Below are 24,518 nucleotides of genomic sequence, written 5' to 3'. Positions count from 1 at the left end.
CTTATTCAGCCGCGTGAACAGTATTCTATCCATGCAATCATTTCACGCAGAGACCGGAGTAGAGTGGATGTAGATGCGACATGTCATCTCCAAATCAGACTGCAAGAAAGTCCGTCGAGACTATTTCCATGTCTCCTTTAAGTTGACGACGAAGACATAAACGGCATGAGATCTAATGGGTCCCCCGAGATAGAGTAATATGGGCCCACGGAACCCCATATGCTTGCCATTGCGGGGAATATCATCTCAACTATCTCCAGACTCACTCAACTTAACATCTTTTCAGAAAACACACTTTACCCCCTACCACCCCTGGAAGAATCCCTCAACACGATCTTGATTTCTAAGCGGAAGCGGATTTAAACCCGTGCAGGGATGTCGGTCGAGCCTTTCCGCAGTGGTGCTAGTCGCAACGAGGCTAACCGACGGGTTGATTGCTGAAATATCGCCATCTTTCATCCTACTAGCCCTTGGCGTCTCTCCTCGTGATTCTATTCGACAACCGGCCGCTCATATGGGCGGATCCAACCGAACCACCGGTGGCTGACATCTTCTCTGTTACCCGATACACCATTTCGAAGGGAGCTAGAATGTCAGATGCGACTTACAAAGGCTCTGGAGCGATGAGAGGCGAATCACACCGTGTCCTTCCGACCTGTCTGCTCTTTTTTTAACCAAATTGGGTGCCCGACCCGGCTGAGAATAAATGTCCTGGCTCCTTGCTTTTCTATCCTATGAACGGAGCCGTTATCACTTGGGATCTATGATGTATCATGTCAATAAAGAACCATTTCCGCCAATGGCTTTCTCTCGCCGTTGTCCACCACCGCGAGAGGCTTTGCTGGGATCTGGCCCTTGCTAAATAGTTTCCTTGTCCCTCACTAACATACTACCGGAACAGGGATGATTCGACTGGAGATCGCGTCGTCTAGATTCTTGGGCTAACCGGGAAAAGGTTCCCCTCCCCGATCGCCGAGCCTTAAATGTTTTTTGCTGACCCCGTCTCGACCATGTCAAGCCCTAAACTTGAATTTCTTCCTCTCTTCTTCTTGTGCCTTGCCGTGTTGGACCATGTCCTAGCTGACCGTGACACAGACAAGACTGTGGTTTGCTCTCGACCGTCTGCATTTCATCTTAGCAATATCTGGTGTTACTACCCTCTTGCCTCGGCCCAACAACAGACGAACGAGGTCGTACCACTAGCGGTAGTTATTCCGCAGTCATGGATGACAAGCTACCTACCCCCGATTCTCCCAGCAGCTCCGACGCGGACACCTCCTTCACCATAGACAACTACGAGCGGGGCCGGGAATTGCTACGAGGTGCTAACCCTCAGGGAGTGACGTCCCATGAAACCGGCGTAGATGTGGAAAAGGCCGAACACGACTTCGAGGAGCTAAATCGTCAGTTCTCCAGCATCTCGCAGCAAGCTCAACGATTATCCAAGCATGCGTCGCGGGCATCAAAGTCGGCTGACCTGGAGAATTCCGGTACGTCTACTGACTCTGAAGAGCCGTGGGATCTCGAGGCGGCGCTCCGCGGTAACCGGGCAGCGGAAAGAGACGCTGGGATAAGGAATAAGCAGATCGGTAAGCCCCTTCAACTTCCATTCTTCTATGATGTATTCTAAATAAGCTATCTAGGTGTATATTGGGATGGTCTTACGGTTCGCGGTATGGGTGGTGTCCGCACTTACATCAAAACGTTCCCGGATGCCATTATCGACTTTCTCAACGTTCCTGGTCTTCTCATGGAATGGGCTGGTTACGGAAGAAAGGGCAAGGAGACTGAAATCCTCAAGGGATTCAAAGGCGTTCTCCGGCCCGGTGAGATGGTGCTTGTCCTCGGCCGTCCGGGCTCCGGCTGCACCACGTTCCTCAAGGCCATCACCAATCAACGGTTTGGCTACACTGGCGTGGACGGTGAGGTCCTCTACGGTCCGTTTGATGCGAAAACCTTTGCGAAACGATATCGCGGGGAGGCCGTGTATAACCAAGAAGATGACATTCACGAGCCTACTCTCACCGTCAAGCAGACACTGGGCTTTGCCCTAGACACCAAGACACCCGGAAAGCGGCCCCATGGTGTCTCTAAATCGGAATTCAAAGAGCGTGTGATCAACCTTCTACTCAAGATGTTCAATATTGAGCACACCGCCAACACTGTTGTCGGGAATCAATTTATCAGGGGTGTCTCTGGTGGCGAAAAGCGACGTGTCAGTATCGCGGAGATGATGATTACATCTGCCACCGTCCTCGCCTGGGATAACAGTACCCGTGGACTGGACGCTTCAACGGCCCTCGACTTTGCCAAATCCCTGCGAATCATGACCAACATCTACAAGACGACGACATTTGTTTCACTATACCAAGCTTCCGAAAATATTTACAAACAGTTTGACAAAGTTCTAGTCATCGATGGAGGTCGTCAGGTGTTCTTTGGACCCACATCGGAAGCAAGGGCCTACTTCGAGGATCTCGGGTTCAAAGAAAAGCCTCGACAGACCACCCCCGATTATCTGACCGGTTGCACCGATCCGTTTGAGAGGGACTTTAAAGACGGCAGAAGTGCTAACGATGTTCCATCGACCACCGAGGCGCTTGTTGAAGCGTACGAGAAGTCTGTCTACAATGAGAGACTGACGCGGGAAATGCAGGAGTACCGCGAGAAAATCCAAGATGAAAAGCACATTCACGATGAGTTCGAAATCGCGAACCGGGAGGCGAAACGAAAATTTACACCTAAGACATCGGTCTATTCGGTCCCTTTCTACCTGCAGGTATGGGCGTTGATGCAGCGCCGGTTCTTGATCCAGTGGCAGGACAAGTTTGCTCTGACAGTCTCTTGGGTCACCTCTACTGGCATTGCCATTATCCTAGGAACTGTGTGGCTCAAATCGCCTGAGACTTCCGCGGGAGCTTTTACTCGAGGCGGTCTCTTGTTTGTTAGTGTTCTATTTAACGGATTCCAAGCATTCGCAGAACTCGCGTCAACCATGATGGGAAGATCGATCGTCAATAAGCATCGTTCATTTACCTTCTATCGCCCTAGCGCACTATTTGTTGCCCAATTATTGGTTGATGCCACATTTGCCATAGCGCGGATCGTGGTGTTTGCCGCTATTGTGTATTTCATGTGTGGTCTGGTTTTGGACCCTGGAGCCTTCTTCCTCTATGTCCTGTTCCTCTTCCTGTGCTATCTCGACATGACCGTGTTCTTCCGCACAGTCGGCTGTCTGTGTCCCGGATTTGACCACGCTATGAACTTTGTCGCTGTGCTTATCACTCTGTTCGTCATAACATCGGGATACCTTGTCCAGTGGGCAGATGGACAGGTTTGGCTGCGATGGATCTATTATGTCAACCCATTTGGACTCGGCTTCTCCAGCTTGATGGTCAACGAATTCCGAAATTTGCAGCTGACCTGCACTCAGGAATCCCTGGTTCCCAGTGGTCCGGGTTATCAAGACATTGCGCATCAGGCGTGTACCCTCGCAGGAGGCGAACCTGGATCAGCCATTGTTCCGGGTGTTAATTACCTAGCCACCACGTTTAGTTACTATACTGGGGATCTCTGGAGAAACTTTGGGATTATGGTCGGGCTTATCGTCGGGCTACTAGGGCTGAACATCTTGTTCGGTGAGCTGATCCGGTTTGACGCCGGAGGAAAGACGGTGACCTTCTACCAGAAGGAGAATGCGGAGCGGAAAAAACTGAACGAGAATCTTATGGGGAAACTTGAAGCTCGACGATTGAAGAAGGAAGACACACCGGGATCGGATATCAACATCTCGTCACGATCCGTTCTCACCTGGGAAGATGTTTGCTATGACGTACCTGTACCATCGGGGACTCGTCGACTTCTCAAGTCGGTTTATGGTTACGTACAACCTGGGAAATTGACGGCCCTAATGGGTGCTTCTGGTGCAGGTAAAACGACACTGCTGGATGTCCTTGCAAAGAGGAAGAATATTGGCGTGGTCACTGGCGACATCCTGGTAGATGGGGCCCCTCCCGGTATGGCCTTTCAGCGTGGCACGTCGTATGCCGAACAGTTGGATGTCCATGAGGAGATGCAAACCGTTCGAGAAGCTCTGCGGTTCTCTGCAGATCTTCGTCAGCCTTATGAGACTCCTCAGAAGGAGAAATATGCGTACGTGGAGGAGATCATCTCGCTCCTTGAACTCGAGAACCTCTCAGATGCCATCATCGGTGATCAAGACACGGGCCTGTCAGTCGAAGAACGCAAGCGCGTAACGATTGGTGTTGAACTGGCCGCAAAGCCTGAACTTCTGCTCTTCCTGGATGAGCCAACCTCCGGTCTTGACAGTCAGTCTGCTTTCAACATTGTGCGGTTCTTACGAAAACTGGCAGCTGCCGGTCAGGCTATCCTTTGCACTATTCACCAGCCGAACTCCGCTCTGTTTGAAAACTTCGATCGTCTACTCCTTCTTCAGAGGGGCGGAGAATGTGTCTACTTTGGGGACATTGGGCCTGATTCTAGTGTCTTGCTGGACTACTTCCGTCGCAACGGTGCCGATTGCCCCCCAGACGCTAACCCAGCAGAGTGGATGCTCGACGCCATCGGTGCTGGCCAGACTCGACAGATTGGCGATCGTGACTGGGGCGAGATCTGGAGCTCGTCTCCAGAACTGGAGCAAGTCAAGAAGGAGATTGTCGAGTTGAAATCTGGTCGAGTCCAGGCGGTCCGGGAGACAAGTTCACAGCAAACAGTCCAGAAGGAATACGCCACGCCTTTGTGGCATCAGGTCAAGACGGTCTTCAAGCGGACCAACACTGTTTTTTGGCGTTCTCGGAGATACGGGTTCACGCGGTGCTTCACGCATTTTGCCATTGCCTTCATTACTGGTCTCGCGTTTTGGCAGTTAGACGATTCTCGAGCCTCACTACAGTACCGCGTTTTCGTGATCTTTAACGTCACCGTTATTCCGATTATCATCATCCAACAGGTGGAGCCTCGGTATGAGATGTCTCGACGGGTATTTTATCGGGAGTCCACGTCAAAGACGTATAAGGAGTTCGCGTTCGCGATGACAATGGTACTAGCTGAGGTCCCGTACTGTATCCTTTGCGCCGTGATATTCTTCCTTCCACTGTACTATATCCCAGGATTCCAGATGGCCACGCCTAGAGCCGGATACCAGTTTTTCATGGTCATGATCACTGAGATCTTCGCCGTGACTTTGGGACAGCTTATCCAGGCGCTGACGCCAAGCAGCTACATCGCGTCTCAGATCAACCCGCCAATCTCCATTCTGTTCTCCTTGTTTTGCGGCGTCATGGTCCCAAAGCCGCAGATCCCAGGCTTCTGGCGGGCATGGCTTTACCAGCTGGACCCTTTCACGCGCATTGTCAGCGGAATGGTGACGACGGAACTCCACGATCTGCCAGTCACCTGTCGCCCGAGCGAGTACAACCGCTTTGACGCCCCGGCTAACCAGACTTGCGGCGAATACATGCAGCCGTATTTCGAGAACGGGGGCATAGGCTATCTCCTCGACAATGCCACGCAGGCGTGTGAGTACTGTGCGTACAAAGTCGGTGATGAGTTCTATCGGTCATTCGAGATGAAGTTTGATAACCGGTGGCGGGACCTGGGCATCTACTGTGCCTTTATCGGGTCGAATCTGATCATTATTCTGCTGGCGGTAAGTTATCTCTTGGGTGGGTATGGCGTTGGTCAGTAAGATGCTAATTATTGATGGGATAGGCCCGCTACCTGGTCTTCAATAGACGATAGAAGGTGGACGATCAGTGGCCTGTTTATTAGTACGTGACCTGATGCGGTCGGTAAAGAGGAGCGTAGTGCTGGGCGTATAGATGGCAGGATCAAAAGTCGAAGATGTAGAATGCGCCTCCTGTTTATGATGTCATGTTTAATGCTAGTAATAATTCGAACATGGATTTCACAGCTATAAGCCATATTTCCAAGAGTGCTCCAGCCGTGGAGCAGATCGTATAGATCGGCACCGGTTGTCCCGTCTGGTCTGCTTTCCCCGCATTCTCTACATGGACATCCGAGGTATGCAGACGACAAACACCGTGGCACCCTACTCGGTCTTCTTCCGATGACATGTCTTGCCGTTGGCCAATACGCCCCCGTGAAACTGGACAAGGTTCGACCAGACCAACTGTGATAGTCCTCTCGCAGGGAGTCATCCGGTATAAGTCCGACTCGAGGCTTCAGAAGAGCTTGTGCAGCCATGACCTTGGCCACCCCCACGCCGCGAAGGTTTTTCTCCGCAGTTTCTCCAGACCAAGCGCCCACAGTCCGGGGGTGGTGGGCCAACCGTCTGATGCTCCTCTTTGCGCGTGGGGTTGGTGGATCTCTACGCTGCTCCCGTATCATACTAGCTGGCCGGGCATGCGTGCGATTGAATGCTCTCCTGCGGATTCCTTCAAGAGGAGAGCGTGCTTCTGGACCGTGCCTTCATCACCGCAGTGGCTGGCCCTTCGTGTCCATCACCTGATCCGTACTAGTAAGTCCCTTGTGTGTTCTTTATAAGAGGACAACACGCTCTCCTCGGGCCAGGATCGCCGTTCAAAATCCAGGAGAGTACTTCCCCCGCGAGCCGACGAGGAAACGACACAGTCAGTCAACGATTATGGGGCTTGGCGCTCGATTGGGGGCTTTTGGCGCCTCTAAAGATGACGATGTCACCGAGGCACCTACGGCGTCGCATACGGAGAACAACACCATCGATCCGGCATGGAAGGCTGCAAAGTCAAAGGATGGCGATACCGCCATGGCGCTCTTCAATGACCCGGACGAGCTTCATGAGGAGGTGGACCCCGCCGAGGCGCGACGCATCCTCTGGAAGATTGATTTCATGATTCTCCCGTATTTGGCCGTTTGCTATGCGTTCTTTTACATCGATAAGGTGAGGATTGCTCTTACGTGGATAGATGTTGCTGGTGTGGGCTGACCTCTTCGCAGACAACGCTCAGTTATGCGGCTATTTTTGGCATCGTGGAGGACCTCGAGCTTCATGGAACGCAGTACAGTTGGCTGAGTAGCATCTTCTACTTTGGTTTTCTCGTAAGCTCTCGACAGTGCTCTTGTGTCTAGGTTTATACTAACGGATGTCAGGCATGGGCGTTTCCGACCAATTTCATGATGCAGCGCTTTCCAATTGGTGCTTTGCCCCTCGATTCTATCTATCATGCCAGAATATAATCTAATTAGTAACAGGGAAATATCTGGGGGCTAATATTTTCATGTGGTGTGTAACTATTAACAACGTGTCATGGAGTGACCAACTAATCCGATATAAGGGGCGTCTTCCTCATGATCCAAGCTGCCTGTCATAATTTCGCTACTCTTGCTGTTCTCCGCGCGTTGGGTGGAGCCGCAGAGGCTTGCGCAGACCCGTCTTTCATGCTCATCACCAGTATGTGGTATACTCGGCGAGAGCAGCCGGTGCGTATGGGGCTGTGGTATACAGCGAATGGGTTTGGGATTGCCCTTGGCGGTCTGTTGGGATACGGAATCGGTCACATCAGAGGTGCCCTTCCTTCGTGGAAGTACGAATTTATTGTGATGTGAGTAGCTGTCAGGCATAGTACAGATGCATCTGTTGAGTTATTAATGCGGCCGCAGTGGCGCCCTCTGCTCCGCCTGGGGTATTGTCATGTTTATCTTCCTTCCAGATTCGCCCGTCACGGCGCCTGGCTTGACGAAGAGAGAGCGCCGTATTGCGGTTGAGAGACTCCGTGAGAACCAAACCGGTGTGGAGAACAAGCACCTGAAGCCGGCGCAGATTCTGGAGGCTTTCTGTGACTACAAGATGTACTTTTTCTTCGTGCTTGGCATTGTCTGTAAGTTGCGCGTGGATGCGGCAGGAACGAGATCGAGGCTGATCGCGACAATGTATAGGCAATATTCCGAACGGAGGCATCTCCAACTTTGGAACGATCATCATCCAGGGCTTCGGGTTCTCGACGCTGGTCACTACCTTGATGCAGATCCCCTACGGAGTCTTGATCGCCATATCTATTCTGATTTGCGTGTACCTCAATGACCGGTTCCAGAACAGACGGTGCATCTTTATCTTGATCTTCCTCGTTCCTAATATAGCTGGGGCGTTTGGTCTGCGATTCGTTCCGCTAGATCAGAAGGTCGGGCGTTTGATCTGCTACTATCTTACTGGACCGTATAACGCGGCTTTCGTCTTAATCCTGAGCATGCAGGTAGCCAATACGGCCGGTACGTTGCTCTCACTTTGATACTTTTATTGGGGCTCGAAACTGAAGTCTGTAGGACACACAAAAAAGGTCGTTACAAACGCCGTCTTGTTCCTCGGGTATTGCACCGGGAATATTGCAGGCCCTTTCTTCTACAAGGACGACCAAAAGTGAGTTCTTACGTATTCGGGTTTTATCTAGCTCTGCCTAACAAAATAAAGACCAACGTACAGCCTCGGTATCTGGTCTATGATCGTCTCGCACTTAATTGAAGTCGTGCTCATCATTGCCCTTGGCTTGCTGCTCCGGTGGGAGAACAAGAAACGGGACCGCATCCAGTCCCAGATGGAAGGTGGGCTCGAGGGAAGAGACCTAGGAGCGACAGCTTTCCTGGACTTGACCGACAGGGAGAATCTGAAGTATGTTCTGCTACTTGCTTTAAGTGATCATCGCTGACCACGGGACAGTTTCCGGTATATCTATTAACGACAAGTACTAACTCGTAATGTTAAGCGTGTTCCCTATTTCCTGCAACATAAGCTGACTCGGATTCGGCTTTTTCGCATAATGTAATTACTTATGAGCAAAACGAAGGAATTTGCGAAGTGCTGGATAGGCTGTTCCGCGAAACTGAGTAAATCTGTCCGTCTTAAGGCATGCACCAGATGTCAGTGCGTCCATTGTGTATGGGGTGTTGCTCGTGGCGCTCAGACAAGACCAGGGAATCTTGAATGGGATTTGATTTTTCAAACGCGTTATAACTAACTAGTGTATGTTGTAAGGTAGTCTAGAGATTTACAGCAATCCCCTCGAAAGACACCTATCCGGAATTTTCCTCCTCAATATTATGCTGTCCAACAATAGTGAGGAACACCTGATCTAAGGTCGTCTGGCTGACAGAATAATACTGCACGCCCAGGGTGTGTTTATCCTGCTCTAATTTCGAGAATAGCCTGCTCACGCTTCCAATTGCAGCAGTGTTACGCGCCCTCCTCGGAGACAGGGAATTCGCATATTCAACGGCAGTTTGTGTCTTGATTTCGTTATCGTCGGTGGTTGATGACCAGTCATCGCTCGCGGGAGTCGAAAACCCAGCGGGTACGTTGAACCGCAGTTGGCCATGATATGTCTTCTGCTCGATGATAGCACTGGGGAAGGTTTCTCCGACCCAACCGCGAATACGCTCCATATCTGTCTCGCTGGTATGAGGTGCCTGTGCATGGACCAGATGGACATGATACACATTCCCATACTTCGCACGGAGAAAGTCGGTGGTACCGAGGGCAAGCATCCGTTTGGCCATAATACCTGCGCGGTGTGCGAGGGCGTCGGCTTCTTCCATTGAATGGGTTGTGAGAACGATAGAGCGGCCTGACACGACGGCCGCAAGGGTCCTCCACATAACTCGCTTGGACGCTGCATCCATGCCAGAGGATGGCTCGTCGAGAAGCAAGACAGTTGGGTTACCCATCAGGGCAATTCCGAGAGAAAGCTTGCGCTTGTTACCACCGGAGAGCTTGGCGGCCATGCGATGTTTGAATGGGATGAGCCCCACGGCACGCATGACCTCGTTGACATTGTGAGGCACATCAGGGACACCCCGGATACGAGCATAGAAGGTAAGATGCTCGATCACGGTCATTTGGTCCATTGCATCAAATTGTGGGCAAACGCCGAGGCGGGACCTTGCTAAAGCACGATGCTTCAACACAGATATGCCGTCGACAAAGATGTCGCCTCCATTCTGCGAAGGTTGAATATCACCGCGGATCAACGAGATAGTAGTTGTTTTTCCCGCGCCGTTGGGACCCAGAAGGGCAAAGACTTCGCCTTTTCCAACACAAAATGTGACGTCTTCAACCGCTGTGAATTTCTTGAACATTTTGGTGAGATGGATTGCACGAAGTCCATCGGCCGAATTAGTTGCACGGGCAATTTCCGTAGCGATGTCTCTATCGATGGGGTACTTCTCCATATCGGATGGTTTGGACTTCCTGCGTAAGAAAGTGAAAACTGGACCGCCATCAAACCAGAGAATAAGCCCAAATAATACAAAGGACTGGACGACGAGATAGACAATCGGACCTCCATAGAGTGTTATTTCGCCAGGATATGAGGCGATGTCTCTGCCGCGACATAGAATAGAAAACACATTCAAAGAGGCGAAAAGAGCGCGAAGGAGGTTGCCGGAAGGTGCAATTATCCCGATGGTGAAATGCGTGATATTGACATAAGCGTCCATCTTGTCGGTTGGCGCGTAGGTCAATACACACATGTATGCAATGAAGTAAATGAGGAATAACACGCATTGGCCACCGGCTGCGAATGCAAAGGCCGCAAGCTGGGACTTGGAGAATAAGGAGACTAGGTAGGATAGCAAGGTTGCGCACAGCCCGTATGTGAAAAACACCACGAAAAGATACTCTGCATGGTACCATATATCGGACACGGCTCTGAATATGACAATGGCGAGGACACTGGTAGCTACAACAATGCAGAAATCGAATCCCAGGTACGCCAGCCAGAGCGATATGCCCCGTACGCCATTGCTAAAATGCAAGGCGCGGACATTTCGAAGCCGCTCAACCGTGGGGTATAAAGCGAACATCGCAGGGTATATTGACATAGCCAAGCCGAAGTAAACAATGAGCTGGAGAGACTTGCCCGCATCTGGTTGCATCGGGATGTCAAAGTACGCGAATTGCATGGTAATCGGCATACCAATCAGAACGCGATTAAGCGCGTTTTGTATGACGGCTGAAAAGGGGAAGTCTCCATTGTCGCCTATCCAGGCTAATTTGGTGGGAGAAGATGAATCTCCAATATAGAAGCCACCGGGGGTAACATTGGCGAAATTGGTTTGTATGTATTGGTCGAACTGCGACAGGCTGTCCACTGTATGAAACTGGCTATCAATGTTGACAGAGCTGCTGTCGTTGGAATGACTTTGACCAACTATAGCGTTCGCAAAACTCTCGAGTGCAGAAGGGGGGATCATTTCTGACGGGCCAAGTACAATTTGGAAATCATCCAAAGCATCGAGGAAATCCGATTTGGGTGTCTTGGATGTACTCTCGTTAGAGCAGCCGGCCTTAGTGATATCCTGCAAGAAGAGAGTGACAAGTCCAGCAGCAATAACAGGAATTATGAAGGCCGCAACGTACGGAAGTGGGTTGCGCCGTAAGATGGTCATCCTCTTGCGGAATAGGTACCATGCCTGGAGAGCAAAGCCAATCCGTTTACCAGTCAGGAGCTGTACTGAGTTGTTGTCTCCACTCTCGTCCGATTCTTTGACTTCCTTCGGCGGTGTCCTGATTCGATCTTCCATTGCACTGTCTTGGGATGCGTTGAATTCTATTTCTTCAGCCACTTTGAGAAAGACATCCTCGATTGTTGGTCCACTGATGCGGTATTCAGTTACTCCCTCTCGGTCAAGAAGGGAGACAAAATGTGCAGCTTCAGAAGAATCTTGAACAGTATATACCGTTTCATCAAAATGCACTTCGCATGGAACACCATCAAGCCGGGAGCTGAGCTTTGTTTCCGAGCCAGGGATATTCAGAACATGGATACGGTATCCTGAGCCAAGTCGATGCTTCAGTGCGACGCTAGAGCCCTGGGCTTTGAGGACACCCTTGGATAAAATGGCAATATGATCCGCAAGGAGGTCAGCTTCATCCAAGAAATGAGTTGTGAGAAGGATAGTCCTGGAACCACGTTCGGCCAAAAGAATATCCCATATCTTTCTGCGCGAGATGGGATCAAGGCCAGAGGAGACTTCATCAACACAGCAGACCGATGACCCCCCAGTAAACATCATCGCTAGTTGAACTTTGCGTTTCTGCCCCCCAGAAAGAGTTCTTGAAGGCGCATTGAACTTTTTAATCAAGTCACAGTCATAAAGCAGCTTCGTAATTTCGTCATTGGTGTCGGTACTCCCCGTGCATTTGAGCCTATTGAAGATTTTTACATGTTCCTTGACCGTGAGTGTAGGCCAAAGGACATTTTTCTGAGGGCACAGACCAAACTTTCCATCTCTCTCACCGTAGCTGATGTTGATTTCCCCAGATGATATCTTTGTCAATCCGGCGATGGCATCCAAAGTCGTTGACTTGCCTGATCCATTCGCACCAAGAAGGACCACTATCTGGCCTTTAGTGACATCCATGGTGAGCTTATCAACCGCCAGGACGCTCCGTCGGTTACTTCCAAGCCGTGCAGCCACATTTCTGTAGAACCATCCAGGCCGGTACAACTTAGTAAACTGCTTTATGCTGAGTGCAGTGGCAGAATCCGAGTTCGAAGTTTGTCGACTCCTTGATCTCGTGCCGTAGAGAAAGCGCTCGACAAGAGCGGCAAGGATAGGGTACGCAATAATTTGAACGATAAGCAGGATCCACAAGATAATTCCAGGGAGACTCCATGGATTGCTAGGTGCTGCCTTTGTTAAATCTGCCGGTAGGTTCTGCCTCTCCCATCGTGCCATGAATATGGAGAAATAAACGTAATTCATCGACGGGAACAGAAGCCCAAGAATGACAACAGCGCCATTAGAGGTTGCGGGTGCCATTTGCGCGATGACGCCCAGAAGCAGACAAGCAATCACTACCGAAATCCCACTCAGCTGTGCCTTTTTGAAGAACGAAGCCCCAAATATGGAGAAGGATGAAAGCGCGAGCCCTGCTAGGATATGATAGACGACAGTTATCCCTGCGGATGTTTTACTGTACACCCCGTATTTCAGGATGGCGCCAGATATAATCCACCCTACGCCGTAGACAATATCCAAGGCCAAATGGGCAGATATAAAACGAGCTGCTTGAGACTGCCACTGAGAAGTATTTGGCATCATACAATCGATGAGCTGGCTCATACCCAGCTCCCGTTCCATTGCAATGAGGCCGGTTAGATGATAAGTCACTCCCACCATTCCAATGAAGATGGCAACAGCAATGATGTCGATGATGGCCCCCATGTAACGGGTCCTAATTTGGTCCTGGCGGCCTTCCTGAGTCAGGGATGTGAATGGGTACTCCAGGATCTATATGGCGTTAGCATCTTCAACATTTTTCAGGATCTGACACGCATACCTCGGTAGGAAGGTAGGGGTCGTCAAACGACGCATTAGTTCTCGCTATTGCCCAGTCTATCGAATGCTGGAAAGGAAGGAGATAGACTTCCTGTGTGTTGTCATCCCTGTCGACATGTATTCCCGATGCCAACGCCAAGTCTGTCCGTATCGAATAGTTCCATAGCCCGTACGGCCCCTCCATCGGCGAAGAATGAAAGACGGCACCAGCTATGCAAGATGATACTCCAAGGAGGGTTGACCGGCACATATCTCGTAGTTCGCTCTCTGATGACAATACGTGGACCTGTTTCTGGCTAGCCCTGACCGGTTCAGCCACCTGGTTTATCACTTGTTCGATAGCGCCGCCAACCATTCCATTATGGACGAAGACAACATTCTCTCTTGTGCCATGCATCAGGCCCAGTGCATCTGAGAACGATCGCAGAGGAGTTGCATCGCCTATTCCGTATGTTGCAGGCTCAATGAACAGATTCCGCGCATAAGAGCTGTATTTATATTAATACCTCATCACTGAAGAGACTTTACGCTGAAAAGAAGCTCACATGAATGCCACAAACACCACTGGCAGAAGAAGAGCCCTTAGGAACGTTGTGGCAAATGGTCGCACCAGAACCAGTAAGAGGTTCTTGACAGTTAATGTCCACACTTGTCTCAGGAAAAGCATTGTCATCGCTGTCGGTACCTGACCCGCTTGGTGGGCGATACAGGAGGCTTGATCTCAGCCCAGAGAGCCACGACAGACAAAACCGTGGGTCAACCTTTGGTGCGGTAAGGCATCAGGGTAGAGCTAATGCGTCTCCAATGCGTACGGATGCAAATACAGAGAGTGTGGCAGACGGCATCATCGTGCCCAGAAGGGCGTAGATAGAATAAGTAGCCGGCCTCCTGGGCGGGTTCAGTTCATTCCTCCAAGGAATCAATTGATTTAGCGTGACAAGTAATCAACAAGCGGCCAATCACTGCCTCATCGCATAAGGATTTTCGGCTGACCGAGGCAGACCAAGAATAACGGGATTGGCGCCTAGACACCATCGCTTCGAAACGCCCCCGCTTCGTTTCTCGAAGGCTGATGAGCGCAAACAATCACTCGTGGATCGAAGGGAAGCCATCGGCCAACGCGTCATATTGACTGCTCGGGTTGTTGGCGCATACCAACATAAATTAAAGCACAACAGACCAGGATGCGAGGCGAGGTTCGGAGGTTCGGGCCCCGGTCTGCACATCCTGGCCATGTGCTTGTAGCTTGGACCTCGATATCAGTCGGTATCCTTCCAAGCAGAGAAGTGCCCTGTCAAGAGAAGTGCCAGGGTGAAGGGGGTACAAGTTGGTAGGCATGGGAACAAAGACAATGGTTGATGTCACGAAAATGACCCAGTCGGTTTCTATTCGGGGATACAGAGAATAAATAGACGTCAAGTCGCATATACATGTTATGATAATAATACATTCGCCCAAGATAAATATCAAATGCCGTTGCACCAATGCCGGTTTACCGTCTCTTCTGTCCTGGTCTGCTCTGACCAGTGAGCGCAGACTTCTGTCGGAGGTAGTTGGACACGATGTTCTCAACGCTACCCATGTCGTGCTTGGGCTTCCTGAACGGCGGAGGAGCAACATTAGTTCCGTGTTTGTACACAATGACCAGTCGATAGGAGTTGGACACCCCCGAGAAGACGTCGATACGCACCTCATGTAATACAATCTGGCTCTTCTCTTCCTCTTCTCCGTTCTCTGCACGATCTCCACGCTCTCAACGTTAGGACTGAAAACCTTCACCCACATCTCAACACCGACTCGCGTGAGCTCGTTTCGCATCAGGAATGCCGTATCAACACCACGCAGCCGGATGCTTAGACATACGCCGGAGAATGGATCTCCGTTCTTGAAGGTCACGCGCAGGATATCGCCAACCTTGACACTGCGAGGGTTTCGTCGGTAGTCGAATAGCGCCTTACGTTCGCCGGTGGGGTCGAGAGTCGCTAATTGAGATTCCGTCACAGCTCCCACGGGGTCTTTGCACTTAGAACGGACTGTAGGTGGCGGAGGGTAGACTTTGAGCTTCTTGCGACCTGCACAGCATTATGTCAGACCATCTATCCCAAACCTTCCACAATCCAAGAACACAAGACGTTATCAGACGCATTCGAACATACCCTGGCTCGGCTGCAACCGCGACGGCAGTTGCGACAGGAACGACTGCGGCAATTTGGACGGAAGAGGTGCGGGCTCTGGCTTCGGGGTGTATGAGGTTGAGATGGAGCGGTGAGGTTGCATCCAGGGCTGGGGCTTCATCAGCGACCTGAAGCAGCCCAGCTGCCGCATTATCGGAGAGACGGTCGCCATAGGGGGCGGGAGGGAAGGATCGCGAGCGTGCACCTGGAGACAATCGAAGGCTGAACGGGTGGTAACAAACTTGGGAAATTTGGCGGAGAGAGATTCGGACCGGCAGAATCTCCGGACTAACCCAATCGGGACGAGTTTCCAGCATCCGCAACTTTTCTGCTTTCGCGCTTCATCAACCCGGCGATAGTCTGTACCCTGGCGTGCTCGGAACGGGGATCAGGAGAAATCGCCTCCATTGTCATTCTCTCCATCTTTGTCCTCATTGTCCTTCATCTCCCTTCCCGCCCTCTACTTTCTCTCCCGCGAGAATGGCGCAGAACGCCGTCGGCAGGCTCTTCCGCCGCCAGGGCTCCTATACCCTTCAATCCATTGGTTCTCTCACACAGAAGCGCAGCTATTCGAAAAATGGTACGTCTATACTGTCAAAAGCTGTGTTTTGGGTTTTATTGACCAGTTGACTGACGCCGCACAGCCATCCCAAGCTTCTCCCCGACCTCCTCCTCCGAGCTGGACCAGGCCCTCAACCGTTTCCGCGAAGAACTCTTCATACCGTTCGGACTGAGTACGCCGCAACGAAAGCTGATGTTCCGACAAAAGTACGCCGACCGACTGGACGAAGAGCCCGTCAGTGTGACCATCGGCGAGGATGAGCCGTTCCTCCTCCGCCCCATGGACCCGCAATCGAGACCGACGAAGAAAGAAGCCGTGGATCTAATCGCCCTCATGAAGACGACAAAAGACTGGCAGAACCTCATCCCGTTTCTTACGGGGCTGCGCATGTCGCATCGCATCCTCAAGTCGGACCGGTGGCAGTGGCTGATACGGCGGGCTGGCCAGTCAGACGCTCTGGGCGTGGTCCTCGAGTGCGCGAAGCAAGCCGAGCGGACGGGTCTGCGACTGAACGACGTCGATATTGTGCAGCGTTACTTTTTTGAACTCCACCGCAAGGCGCAGCGGGAGGACTTCCAGGACCCAGCCGTCTCCAAGGCGCTGTCCCTCGGCCAGCAGGCTGTCACCCTCATGGAGACCCCCGAACACGTCGAACATAATGTGGGACAAGACCCCAAGCGGAAGCCGTTTGTCATCGGTACATTGCTTGAGCTCAGTGCCGCGCGTGCGCTTAATGTGTTTGCAGGGAAGGACGAGACTGGGGAGGTCAGCCTCTTCGCTCGCCGCCTGCTCGGCAGCTGGGAGCTGGGCACTTTTGACCGCGAGGCCAAGGAGTGGGCCAGCATCGACCGCATGTTGCAGGAGAACGTGCCTATCTACAATGGCATGAGACTTGCCCTGCAAGTGAATGGAATCTCTAACGACAAGTCGATTGCGCCAGGCTTGAAGACCCGCGTCAACGAACTGGGCATGTTAATCGCAAACCAGAAGAAGGCCGCGCCGGCAAAGGCGCAGGAAAAGCCAACATTGGGCTTGGAGCAAAGCCAGCTTTTCCATCAGGGTTAAACTGTTGACTAGTTGCCCCTCTTGTCTATGAATTGTATATTACCATTTAGAATTCTTGAAGCTGTATCTTATTCGCGTTCTGAAGAATGAACACTATCTTCATTCGATAGCTGCATGACCGTATAAGATCAACCAAGATATCCAATGAAGCAATCCTAGCGCTAGTGCCGGCAAAATGCAGGCGTTCCATCTCTAGGATAAATACAAGGATGATACCCGAAACAAATGCTAACAACGCTCGAACATGTTTTATTACGGCCTAACACAATGCAAGCGTGCTGTCATCGGTGATGCGAGCCCGCACTGGGACGGTTGTCTTGCCCGAGATAACAGACGGGCCGGACACTGTGATCTGCATGATTCGTTAGACGCTAATCGAGACAAAAGATACGGTACCTGACATACCTTTCCTTCCAATTCATTGGCATCGGACACATCTGTCAAGACAAGCTCGACGCTGCTCAAGGGAGCGCCAAAGTGGCTCTGTCCATTGGTGCGCCGATAGTCAAATACGTTGGTTTGTGAGATAGCACCAGCGACACCAGGACCAGTCAAGGCGTAGACTACTCGAGCTCCAGTAAAGATTCTCAGGTCTGTCAGCTGCTCAGAAGTCAGACAGGCCTCCCGGTCAGCATCGACACGGTGTGAGATGCATAGCAGGCGGAGTTTATCAAGGGACAACTCAGCAGTTGGACCGATACTGGCGATCTGACTCCAAAGACCGTGAGAAGGCATGCATCCAGCGTCCAATTTCCTGGCATGGACCCAACGAGCGAGAGACGAAAGAAGTCCGGAGTGAGGTGCCATGAACTTGTCATGGTAGTTGGCCATAGTGCTAGAAGAGGAGACGATAACGGTTGGAGACACTCCGACGGTAGCCAGTGCAAAATCAACGCCTTCTCCTGCAACAGAATTTAAAGCGACGGACGCGCTAGAGTAAAGCGCGGCCATGACCTGACACAGCGGGTATGACCGAGAAAGGGAATCAATCGATAGGACCAGATCACGGGGGCCAAATCGTTGGTTCCGAGGAAGGGAATACATCAAGCCTGCAATGCCTGAAACTAAGTTCTGCTCTAATGGTTAGCTTAAATCGTAGTCGCAAGGAAGGTCATATACCTCCGGTTGGTACTCGACCAGTTCACCCTCGCCGGTTGCAGACAACCATACGGTGCTCACAGATGGCGTCTTCGAGGCCGGGTCCCAACTAGGTACGTCTAGTCCGGCAAGGTCCTTCTTTTCATCAACCAACTCGTGCCAGACGGACACTCTCAGACTTCCGTGGACATCCTCGGGCACGTCATTCCAGTCCATGTGACGACTTCCAAGCTTAGCCACCCAGACAACCTGGGAGAGTTGTTTGTTGTTCTTGGCCACAAAAGACAGGTCGAGGGCACCGGCCTCGGCGATCAGGGTATCGGCCTGGGCATTGGACAGGAGGGATGACAGCACCTTCGGCTCCAGATTGTGGGGGACGATAATGGTCCGGAAGCCGTAGAAAGCACCAGCTACACCGAGTATGTTAGAAGAAAATAGTGCAGGGGGAAATCAACCGAGCCCTACCGAAGATAGACGCCAAATGCTCAACCGAGTCCGTCAGGCAGACTGCGACAGTCTTGGCCTTCGCATCTTGCAGATGATGTCCGATAACATTAATTTCTTGGGTAACTTGGTCCAACGAGTGCTCGATAGCCTTTCTACCAAGAACTGTGTAGATCTTGCCAGCTGGACCCGAAGACTGACCGTCCTCCCCGATTGGACCGCGCACCGCAGCTTTCCAGATATCACGTAGATCACCTCTCCGGCCGCTAGTCCATTTGGGAGCACCAGCATCCTTCACATTCAATCCAGAACGGAGCGGAAATCCGTGAGGGGTCTCAAGACTGCGATATGCGGCCGTTTCTCCCGGCTGACGGACGGGAAAGGCAGTGGATTGGCGAGCCAACAAGAAGGGGTGAATATCGGGATCTTTGGAAGTGACGAAAGAGAATATGACAAATGCAACGAGGGCACCCGCAATAAGAGTCGTATATATATCCCAGTCGGCCAGAACATCAGCGATCATGGCGTCGATTTGCGCCAATACCGACGATTCGGAAGCCATGGTGAGTACCCGCTGTGTTTTGACGGTGATTCCCAGCTATTTTCTGATCATATATCTAGAAAGGAAGCAAATAAATCAACAAATGATAAAGAGAGATATCTCAGGGATCGATCTCGTGGTGACCGATCCGATCGGAATATATACACCGTGGTGGGCAAACGACAACAACCAACTTGCAGTCGGGGATGAGTGACGTGAGGGGGCCGCGCCTTCCCCACCGAACCGAACCCCCATTGGGAAAGCTTCCGCCTAAGCGGGAAAACTTCGCGCCAACAAGCGCCAACAGCCGCGGTCTCGTGGTGGTTGCTGTGAACACCCTCGCCGGCGCACCGACCAAAACAATCAACTCCTCCCACTAGACATGGTTTCGTCTGGGAGTCTGTTGTAGACCAACGTGCATCCTCTCGTCTATATGTCCCGGTGACTTCGGCCAGCTTCCCAACAGCTTCTCGACTCTTTCAAGGTAAGTCTCAGAGTTCTCTCTTGTCCAGCTAGGTAAGTCCACCTCCCACCACCCCGATGGGTATCCGAAGCTCGATCATCGTCTGACTTCTCGACAGCGTCAATTATCGAATTGGTTCCTTGATCTGCATTGTCCTGCGGTTTTTTTTTTTTTCCCTCGTCGTTGTCCTCTTAAATGGCTTCCCAATCACTTCCTTCGACCCCTAAGGCAGCTTCTGCGCCCGCCTCCAAACCCGATGAATCTCGAACTCCGGGGAAGTGGCGTCATCCTCAGATGGATGAAATCGTTCGGCGACAAAATGCGGGGACGTTTGGCGACCGTAATATTAGAAAACTGGTGTGGAATGGCGGTGCCTTGTTTGCTACTTGGGTTTTTGGAAACTCCCTCAAGTCATAGTGAGTGTCGCGCAGGAGCCGTCTGAGGAAAATGCAATTCTAACTAGCGGGCTCTACTTTACCAGTTCCCTTCGACTTCAGAGCAGCAGCAAGATTGCGACCTACCCCGACTTGACCCTCCTCATTCTACAACTCATCTTCGTTATGAACATCGCTATTGCGCTGTATCCTCTCTTCCGACCCAAAGACGATCTCTCGGATATCCCTCTAACGCCTACACAACGTTCACTTCTTGGGCTGGATCCCTCTGTCACCCCTCCGGTCACACCGGGAACAACATATGTCACCCCACCGAAGTATCGGCTCTCTGCGTCTCGCACTGCGAGCGCTAGCCACACCGGTTCCCCTCTGTCGAGAAGCGCCAGCGCGTCCGGACACCGGTTATCGTCAGGCGGGCCCTTCTCCCCTTCGAGTAGCCCGTTGTTTCACAAAGCTGTTGCCAACGGAGGAAGAGACACTGGTCGGAGACCCAGCTTTGGGTCATCATCCCCACTTGGTCGGAGCTCCTCCTTTGGAGAGTCGAGTATGGGACCTGCCACTCCGTCCCCCATGGGAGGAAAGCGTGTCAGCCTAGGTCTGAGCAACAAGTGGTTATACGAACGAAGTCGACGGCTTTCGGCGAGCAATGGTAGTCTCTGAGATTTTTCTTTTTATTCATGGTGTTCGGTTGCATTGGCCATGAGACGATTTATAAATGGTGTCTTTTCTGTTATCTGTGGTTTTAGCCGGTTTTTTTGCAAATCAGTACTTCGTATGAGTCTAAAGTATCCACAAAATCCCTATGAAACCCTGTAGTTCTTGATTTCTCCGTGTGCCGCCAAGTCCCCGGGTTCTGGTTCGCACCCCCGACTCTCCGCGGGCCCAGTCAGTTCCCGCTATCGTTCAAGCAGGCCCCCCAAGAAACGCCAACATACCACAAGTTCTCCCACTCCACCGCATCTCCTCCTCCCGTACTCCTACAACCCTCCTGGAACGGCCGGATTACTCCCTCGGGGGCTTTGCTTGAATCACCTTCTAACTTGCATGAGACTGGGTGTCCCGTCCGCACCGTCAGTGGCCTCACGATGGGAGCTTCCGAGTCAAAGTTGGTCTTCAAGCAAGGAATATTCCGTCTTTCAGAGGAGAAGGACATTCCTGCAGATGACCCTTACTGGACGAGAGTTCGTCGCCCCCTTTCGATATCTGCCGTGCGACTGATGGAACCTGGCTGACTGATATGGATTAGTTCTGGGAGCTCCCCGAGACAACAGAAGATGTCTTCAGCTTGTTCACCCCCGCGGATATACGGCGAACTCGCGATCATGCATTATCGAATTTCGAAACCTTATTACTCTCGGTCACATCTCGCCTGACCGTCTTGAAGAATCATCCATCCTTTCCCGATCCCGAATTGGCCCCCGACCGAGATGCGCTCAACTGCATCCGCATTCTCACCCGCGTCCTCCCTTTCGTGTACGAAGCCGAACACCTGGACGAATGGGAGGAGAAATTCTTTTGGACTCGTCGGAAGCGAAAGACAAGAGAAGCGCAGGTCGCCGCGGAGGTCTTGTTCGATGAAGCCCAGCCGGATGGCCGGGACCGCGCCTCCCCCCGAGCCAGCGACTACGAAGATGTGAAGCCTTTAGCAGAGGAATTGATTGATACATTGCTCGACCTGCTCTTCTTCACCGACTTTACCATTCCCCAGCTTTCGACCGCGAAGAGCAAGGTCTCCTACTCTATATGGCAGAGTGGTGTTGGCTGCAACACATCCATGGGTTCGAATAAGGAGCTGGAGAACAACCGTTGTGAGATTCTTCGGCTGTTGCTGACTTTGACGGGAAGGGCGATGTATACGCCGTTGAGTAAGTCCGGTAATGTGTGAATTGATCCGACGCTGCTGACATGATCAGGTCTGTTGCCCGTGCAAGGCGTCAAGGCTATCACGTACATTGCGACATGTCCAGACAAGCAAGCCGTTCTAACCTTGCTGTGCTCTTTACTAAACACCGTATGTTTTCGAGAATGAAGTTTCCGGGGTCTAGTGATACTTACCTCGTCCCACAGGCTGTGAAATACAATCCGGCTTCTTGGAGGGTTCCATACGATCACGTTGTGTGGAAAGATCCCAAGCAAATATTGGTCATCTACTGCCTACAGTTTCTCCTCGTCCTCCTTCTCTACCCCGTCCCGGAAGACGGTCGAGGAAGCCCACCAAAGAACTACTACCGCCATTACTTCGGTCGACTACATCGCCCGCAAGACTTTCAGTTCCTGGTTGACGGTATGACGAGAATCTTGAATCAGCCGGTATGCTCTCTTGTCTATTCTCTCGTAGTACGAATGCTAAGCTTTACTATCAGATGCAAGCGACGAATTCATATCTTCCGGGAAGCCAAAAGACAGTCAAATGGGCCCCCGAGATGCTCATCCTCTATTGGGAAGCATTGCAATGCAACAAACGATTCCGGTCATTTATCATTGACTCGAACCGCTCCCATGACTTTGTTATTCTCTGCATCTTCTACGCCATCGAATACAAGTCCGACCCGTCTAAGCACGGCCTCGTGAGGATGTGCATCTTTATCTTGCAGACCATGAGCGTGGAGGCCAACTTCGGAAAGAGCCTGAACATGAAATTTGAAGCACAGGAGACTTTACCGCAGACAATACGCATTCCCGGTTTCAAGGGTTCCTATGCAGATTATCTCATCATAGTAAGTTGTCGGCCTAGCTCATATTGCCGCTTCGCTGACTTGCATCGTTAGTCCATCCATACATTGATCGCTTCAAGCAAAGGCAAACTCACCGCTGTATACCCGGCTCTGCTAGCCATAATCAACAATATAGCAGCCTATGTCGACCATCTCTCCCCGGCTGCCTGTTCAAAGATTCTACAGCTGTTCTCGTCCATGTCGGCGCCCAGTTTCCTCCTGGCCAACGAGTCTAACCATTTACTACTTGCCTCTGTGCTTGACACTATTAACTCTATCCTGGAACATCAGTTCACAAGTACGTTAGCAATACGTGGCCACATTGCCTACGATTCCGTTGCTAACGATGAACAGAAAATCCGTTCCTTGTATACGCGATCTTAAAGTATCACAAGCGCTTCGAAGCGGTCCGGGAGTTTACCCTCGAGAGCGGACAGCAGGAAATCGAGCGTCAGAACGAAAGGCGAAAGGCTGATGGTAGCTCTCAGGAGCTTACCTCCAGCCCTATCCTCTCGCCATCCGAAGAAGACTCCCACGTTTCCTCTGGGGCGCGTTCGCCGCTGGGACGCATTCCGGAAGAGAACAGTCCGTTTTCCATTGGCGGCGACGATTCTGACGAGGAAAGGGAGGAGCCGAAAGCACCATCACAAGCGTCTCAATCCGTTCAGAGCTCGCGAAGGCCCTCCATATCATCTACCGTCGATGAGAGCGTTCCCCTTCAGTTACGAGGAATGTCTGAGAAAGCGCGAGGCAAGATGCCTGCTGGCCAACCTTCGTTCTCGAGGCAGAACAGTATGACCAGCCAAAGCAGCATGTCTGCCGCTCTTTTGACGTCTCCCACTGGTTTCACGCCGACTGTTGCCTGGGTGAGTTCCTGGATCGATTTCAGTGGAGTTGATAGTTTACTAATCAGGTGCCTAGCTTGAATCATGGCTTCCAGAGCTGCCGTTACATACCACCCTTACAATCATTTCGGCTATAATCCCTCATGTTCCTGAATCCGCCTTCCAGAGCGCTTCTTCCCCCGAAGCGCGCACTCTGATTGCCAACCTTCCGACCTTCACTGAAGATCCGTCGATACAGAACATAATCTCCGACCCGTCTCCTCCCCGAGTGCACTCCTTCGAGTGGTCGGCTCTTTCGATGGGATGGTATGAGTCCTTGCTTTGGGGATTTATTTTTTCGAGTGAGATGGTTGTAGGGTCTGCTTCTGGAGCAACTCCTGGCACAGTTGGGGTCTGGAATGGAACTGTGGTCAAGTTGTTCAAGGTGCAAGAAGCTGCAGCTCAAGGGCCAACGTTACTTGCGCCCAAGGGAGCTGTGGATGCGGTGGGGAGCAATCTTGTGCAGCGGATTGGGAATTTGAGTCTGCGACGGACCAGTACGCAAGATTCCCAAGGCAATTCTCGTCCAGCGTCTATCCGGGAGGTCTAGCGTCTGTCTGTCGTCCCAGGGTCGTTTGCACCCCTACGGTTGCGGTCGTACTAGCTATGTGTTTACTATTTTTCTCTTCAATTAGCTGAAGGCCCAGGCTTGATACCCCTCAATAGGTCGATCGTTATCTAGGTTTACAATTATGTTCATGTATTTGATTTGGCCGCGTAGGGTCGCTTCGACTGTATATATCATAGTATCGATTATCGAGGTAGAAGTAGCTGAATTCTACATAGCTGCATCCTGGAAAGCATCAAGAATGTATTGATAGATAACAACTGAGAAGAATAATTATGCATTATGTTTATCTTGGTTGAAGTGTCAGGTGTGTATGC

General features: G+C 51.5%; 9 protein-coding genes across 9 annotated transcripts; 5 read left to right on the top strand and 4 right to left on the bottom strand.

Annotated features, from left to right (window-relative positions):
- Nucleotides 1-1,222: 1,222 nt before the first annotated feature.
- On the top strand, nt 1,223-5,760 carry BDV59DRAFT_191286 (putative ABC transporter; the record flags this gene model as incomplete). Its single annotated transcript, XM_073691875.1, has 3 exons — nt 1,223-1,589; nt 1,644-5,668; nt 5,731-5,760. 3 exons carry the CDS (start codon nt 1,223-1,225, stop codon nt 5,758-5,760), a joined length of 4,422 nt encoding a protein of 1,473 aa, XP_073550759.1.
- An 865-nt stretch (nt 5,761-6,625) lies between these two features.
- BDV59DRAFT_210697 (putative MFS allantoate transporter) lies at nt 6,626-8,690 on the top strand (the record flags this gene model as incomplete). The annotated part of the gene is made up of 10 exons (XM_073695655.1): nt 6,626-6,901; nt 6,958-7,059; nt 7,111-7,156; nt 7,213-7,243; nt 7,296-7,562; nt 7,621-7,838; nt 7,897-8,226; nt 8,281-8,374; nt 8,438-8,623; nt 8,672-8,690. 10 exons carry the CDS (start codon nt 6,626-6,628, stop codon nt 8,688-8,690), a joined length of 1,569 nt encoding a protein of 522 aa, XP_073550758.1.
- Nucleotides 8,691-9,024: 334 nt separating this feature from the next.
- BDV59DRAFT_199218 (putative ABC transporter) lies at nt 9,025-13,966 on the bottom strand (the record flags this gene model as incomplete). Its single annotated transcript, XM_073693319.1, has 3 exons — nt 9,025-13,245; nt 13,295-13,781; nt 13,839-13,966. 3 exons carry the CDS (start codon nt 13,964-13,966, stop codon nt 9,025-9,027), a joined length of 4,836 nt encoding a protein of 1,611 aa, XP_073550757.1.
- Nucleotides 13,967-14,202: 236 nt separating this feature from the next.
- Nucleotides 14,203-14,664, bottom strand: BDV59DRAFT_171797 (uncharacterized protein). Its single transcript, XM_073688617.1, has one exon. The coding sequence runs from the start codon at nt 14,526-14,528 to the stop codon at nt 14,253-14,255; it is 276 nt and encodes a 91-aa protein (XP_073550756.1). The 5' UTR covers nt 14,529-14,664; the 3' UTR covers nt 14,203-14,252.
- On the bottom strand, nt 14,665-15,694 carry BDV59DRAFT_171795 (mitochondrial 54S ribosomal protein bL19m). The gene is made up of 3 exons (XM_073688616.1): nt 15,450-15,694; nt 14,984-15,365; nt 14,665-14,891 (listed from the first exon to the last, which is right to left on the bottom strand). Exons 1-3 carry the CDS (start codon nt 15,637-15,639, stop codon nt 14,786-14,788), a joined length of 678 nt encoding a protein of 225 aa, XP_073550755.1. The 5' UTR covers nt 15,640-15,694; the 3' UTR covers nt 14,665-14,785.
- A 121-nt stretch (nt 15,695-15,815) lies between these two features.
- On the top strand, nt 15,816-17,220 carry BDV59DRAFT_125496 (uncharacterized protein). Its single transcript, XM_073686889.1, has 2 exons — nt 15,816-16,047; nt 16,112-17,220. The coding sequence occupies exons 1-2, from the start codon at nt 15,948-15,950 to the stop codon at nt 17,092-17,094; spliced, it is 1,083 nt and encodes a 360-aa protein (XP_073550754.1). The 5' UTR covers nt 15,816-15,947; the 3' UTR covers nt 17,095-17,220.
- A 133-nt stretch (nt 17,221-17,353) lies between these two features.
- Nucleotides 17,354-19,198, bottom strand: BDV59DRAFT_191282 (uncharacterized protein; the record flags this gene model as incomplete). Its single annotated transcript, XM_073691874.1, has 4 exons — nt 17,354-17,446; nt 17,500-18,165; nt 18,214-18,602; nt 18,658-19,198. The coding sequence occupies 4 exons, from the start codon at nt 19,196-19,198 to the stop codon at nt 17,354-17,356; spliced, it is 1,689 nt and encodes a 562-aa protein (XP_073550753.1).
- Nucleotides 19,199-19,520: 322 nt separating this feature from the next.
- BDV59DRAFT_171793 (nuclear pore complex component-domain-containing protein) lies at nt 19,521-20,804 on the top strand. The gene is made up of 3 exons (XM_073688615.1): nt 19,521-19,693; nt 19,759-20,056; nt 20,122-20,804. Exons 2-3 carry the CDS (start codon nt 19,836-19,838, stop codon nt 20,693-20,695), a joined length of 795 nt encoding a protein of 264 aa, XP_073550752.1. The 5' UTR covers nt 19,521-19,693; nt 19,759-19,835; the 3' UTR covers nt 20,696-20,804.
- Nucleotides 20,805-20,948: 144 nt separating this feature from the next.
- Nucleotides 20,949-24,394, top strand: BDV59DRAFT_171791 (Hid1 family protein). Its single transcript, XM_073688614.1, has 8 exons — nt 20,949-21,216; nt 21,282-21,900; nt 21,949-22,046; nt 22,103-22,345; nt 22,399-22,752; nt 22,804-23,047; nt 23,104-23,615; nt 23,671-24,394. The coding sequence occupies exons 1-8, from the start codon at nt 21,121-21,123 to the stop codon at nt 24,181-24,183; spliced, it is 2,679 nt and encodes an 892-aa protein (XP_073550751.1). The 5' UTR covers nt 20,949-21,120; the 3' UTR covers nt 24,184-24,394.
- Nucleotides 24,395-24,518: the final 124 nt, after the last annotated feature.

The sequence above is a fragment of the Aspergillus ambiguus genome (genome assembly GCF_047715705.1).
Source record: "Aspergillus ambiguus strain CBS 117.58 unplaced genomic scaffold BDV59scaffold_5, whole genome shotgun sequence".
NCBI lineage: Eukaryota > Fungi > Ascomycota > Eurotiomycetes > Eurotiales > Aspergillaceae > Aspergillus > Aspergillus ambiguus.
The sequence above is the reverse complement of the archived record's forward strand: the minus strand, read 5'-3'. Positions and strand labels throughout refer to the sequence as shown.

Excerpts from the sequence above, each read along its gene's own strand:
- BDV59DRAFT_171791 (XM_073688614.1), top strand. The coding sequence starts at position 21,121 with ATGGGAGCTTCCGAGTCAAAGTTGGTCTTCAAGCAAGGAATATTCCGT. Across the intron at positions 23,048-23,103 it reads CCTGGAACATCAGTTCACAA|AAAATCCGTTCCTTGTATAC; the intron begins GTACGTTAGCAA and ends AACGATGAACAG. Across the intron at positions 23,616-23,670 it reads TCACGCCGACTGTTGCCTGG|CTTGAATCATGGCTTCCAGA; the intron begins GTGAGTTCCTGG and ends TCAGGTGCCTAG.
- BDV59DRAFT_125496 (XM_073686889.1), top strand. The coding sequence starts at position 15,948 with ATGGCGCAGAACGCCGTCGGCAGGCTCTTCCGCCGCCAGGGCTCCTAT. Across the intron at positions 16,048-16,111 it reads GCGCAGCTATTCGAAAAATG|CCATCCCAAGCTTCTCCCCG; the intron begins GTACGTCTATAC and ends GACGCCGCACAG.
- BDV59DRAFT_171795 (XM_073688616.1), bottom strand. The coding sequence starts at position 15,639 with ATGGCGACCGTCTCTCCGATAATGCGGCAGCTGGGCTGCTTCAGGTCG. Across the intron at positions 15,366-15,449 it reads GCGGTTGCAGCCGAGCCAGG|GTCGCAAGAAGCTCAAAGTC; the intron begins GTATGTTCGAAT and ends AATGCTGTGCAG. Across the intron at positions 14,892-14,983 it reads GCCAGATTGTATTACATGAG|GAAGCCCAAGCACGACATGG; the intron begins GTGCGTATCGAC and ends TCCGCCGTTCAG.
- BDV59DRAFT_171797 (XM_073688617.1), bottom strand. The coding sequence starts at position 14,528 with ATGGCCAGGATGTGCAGACCGGGGCCCGAACCTCCGAACCTCGCCTCG.
- BDV59DRAFT_171793 (XM_073688615.1), top strand. The coding sequence starts at position 19,836 with ATGGCTTCCCAATCACTTCCTTCGACCCCTAAGGCAGCTTCTGCGCCC. Across the intron at positions 20,057-20,121 it reads GGAAACTCCCTCAAGTCATA|TTCCCTTCGACTTCAGAGCA; the intron begins GTGAGTGTCGCG and ends CTACTTTACCAG.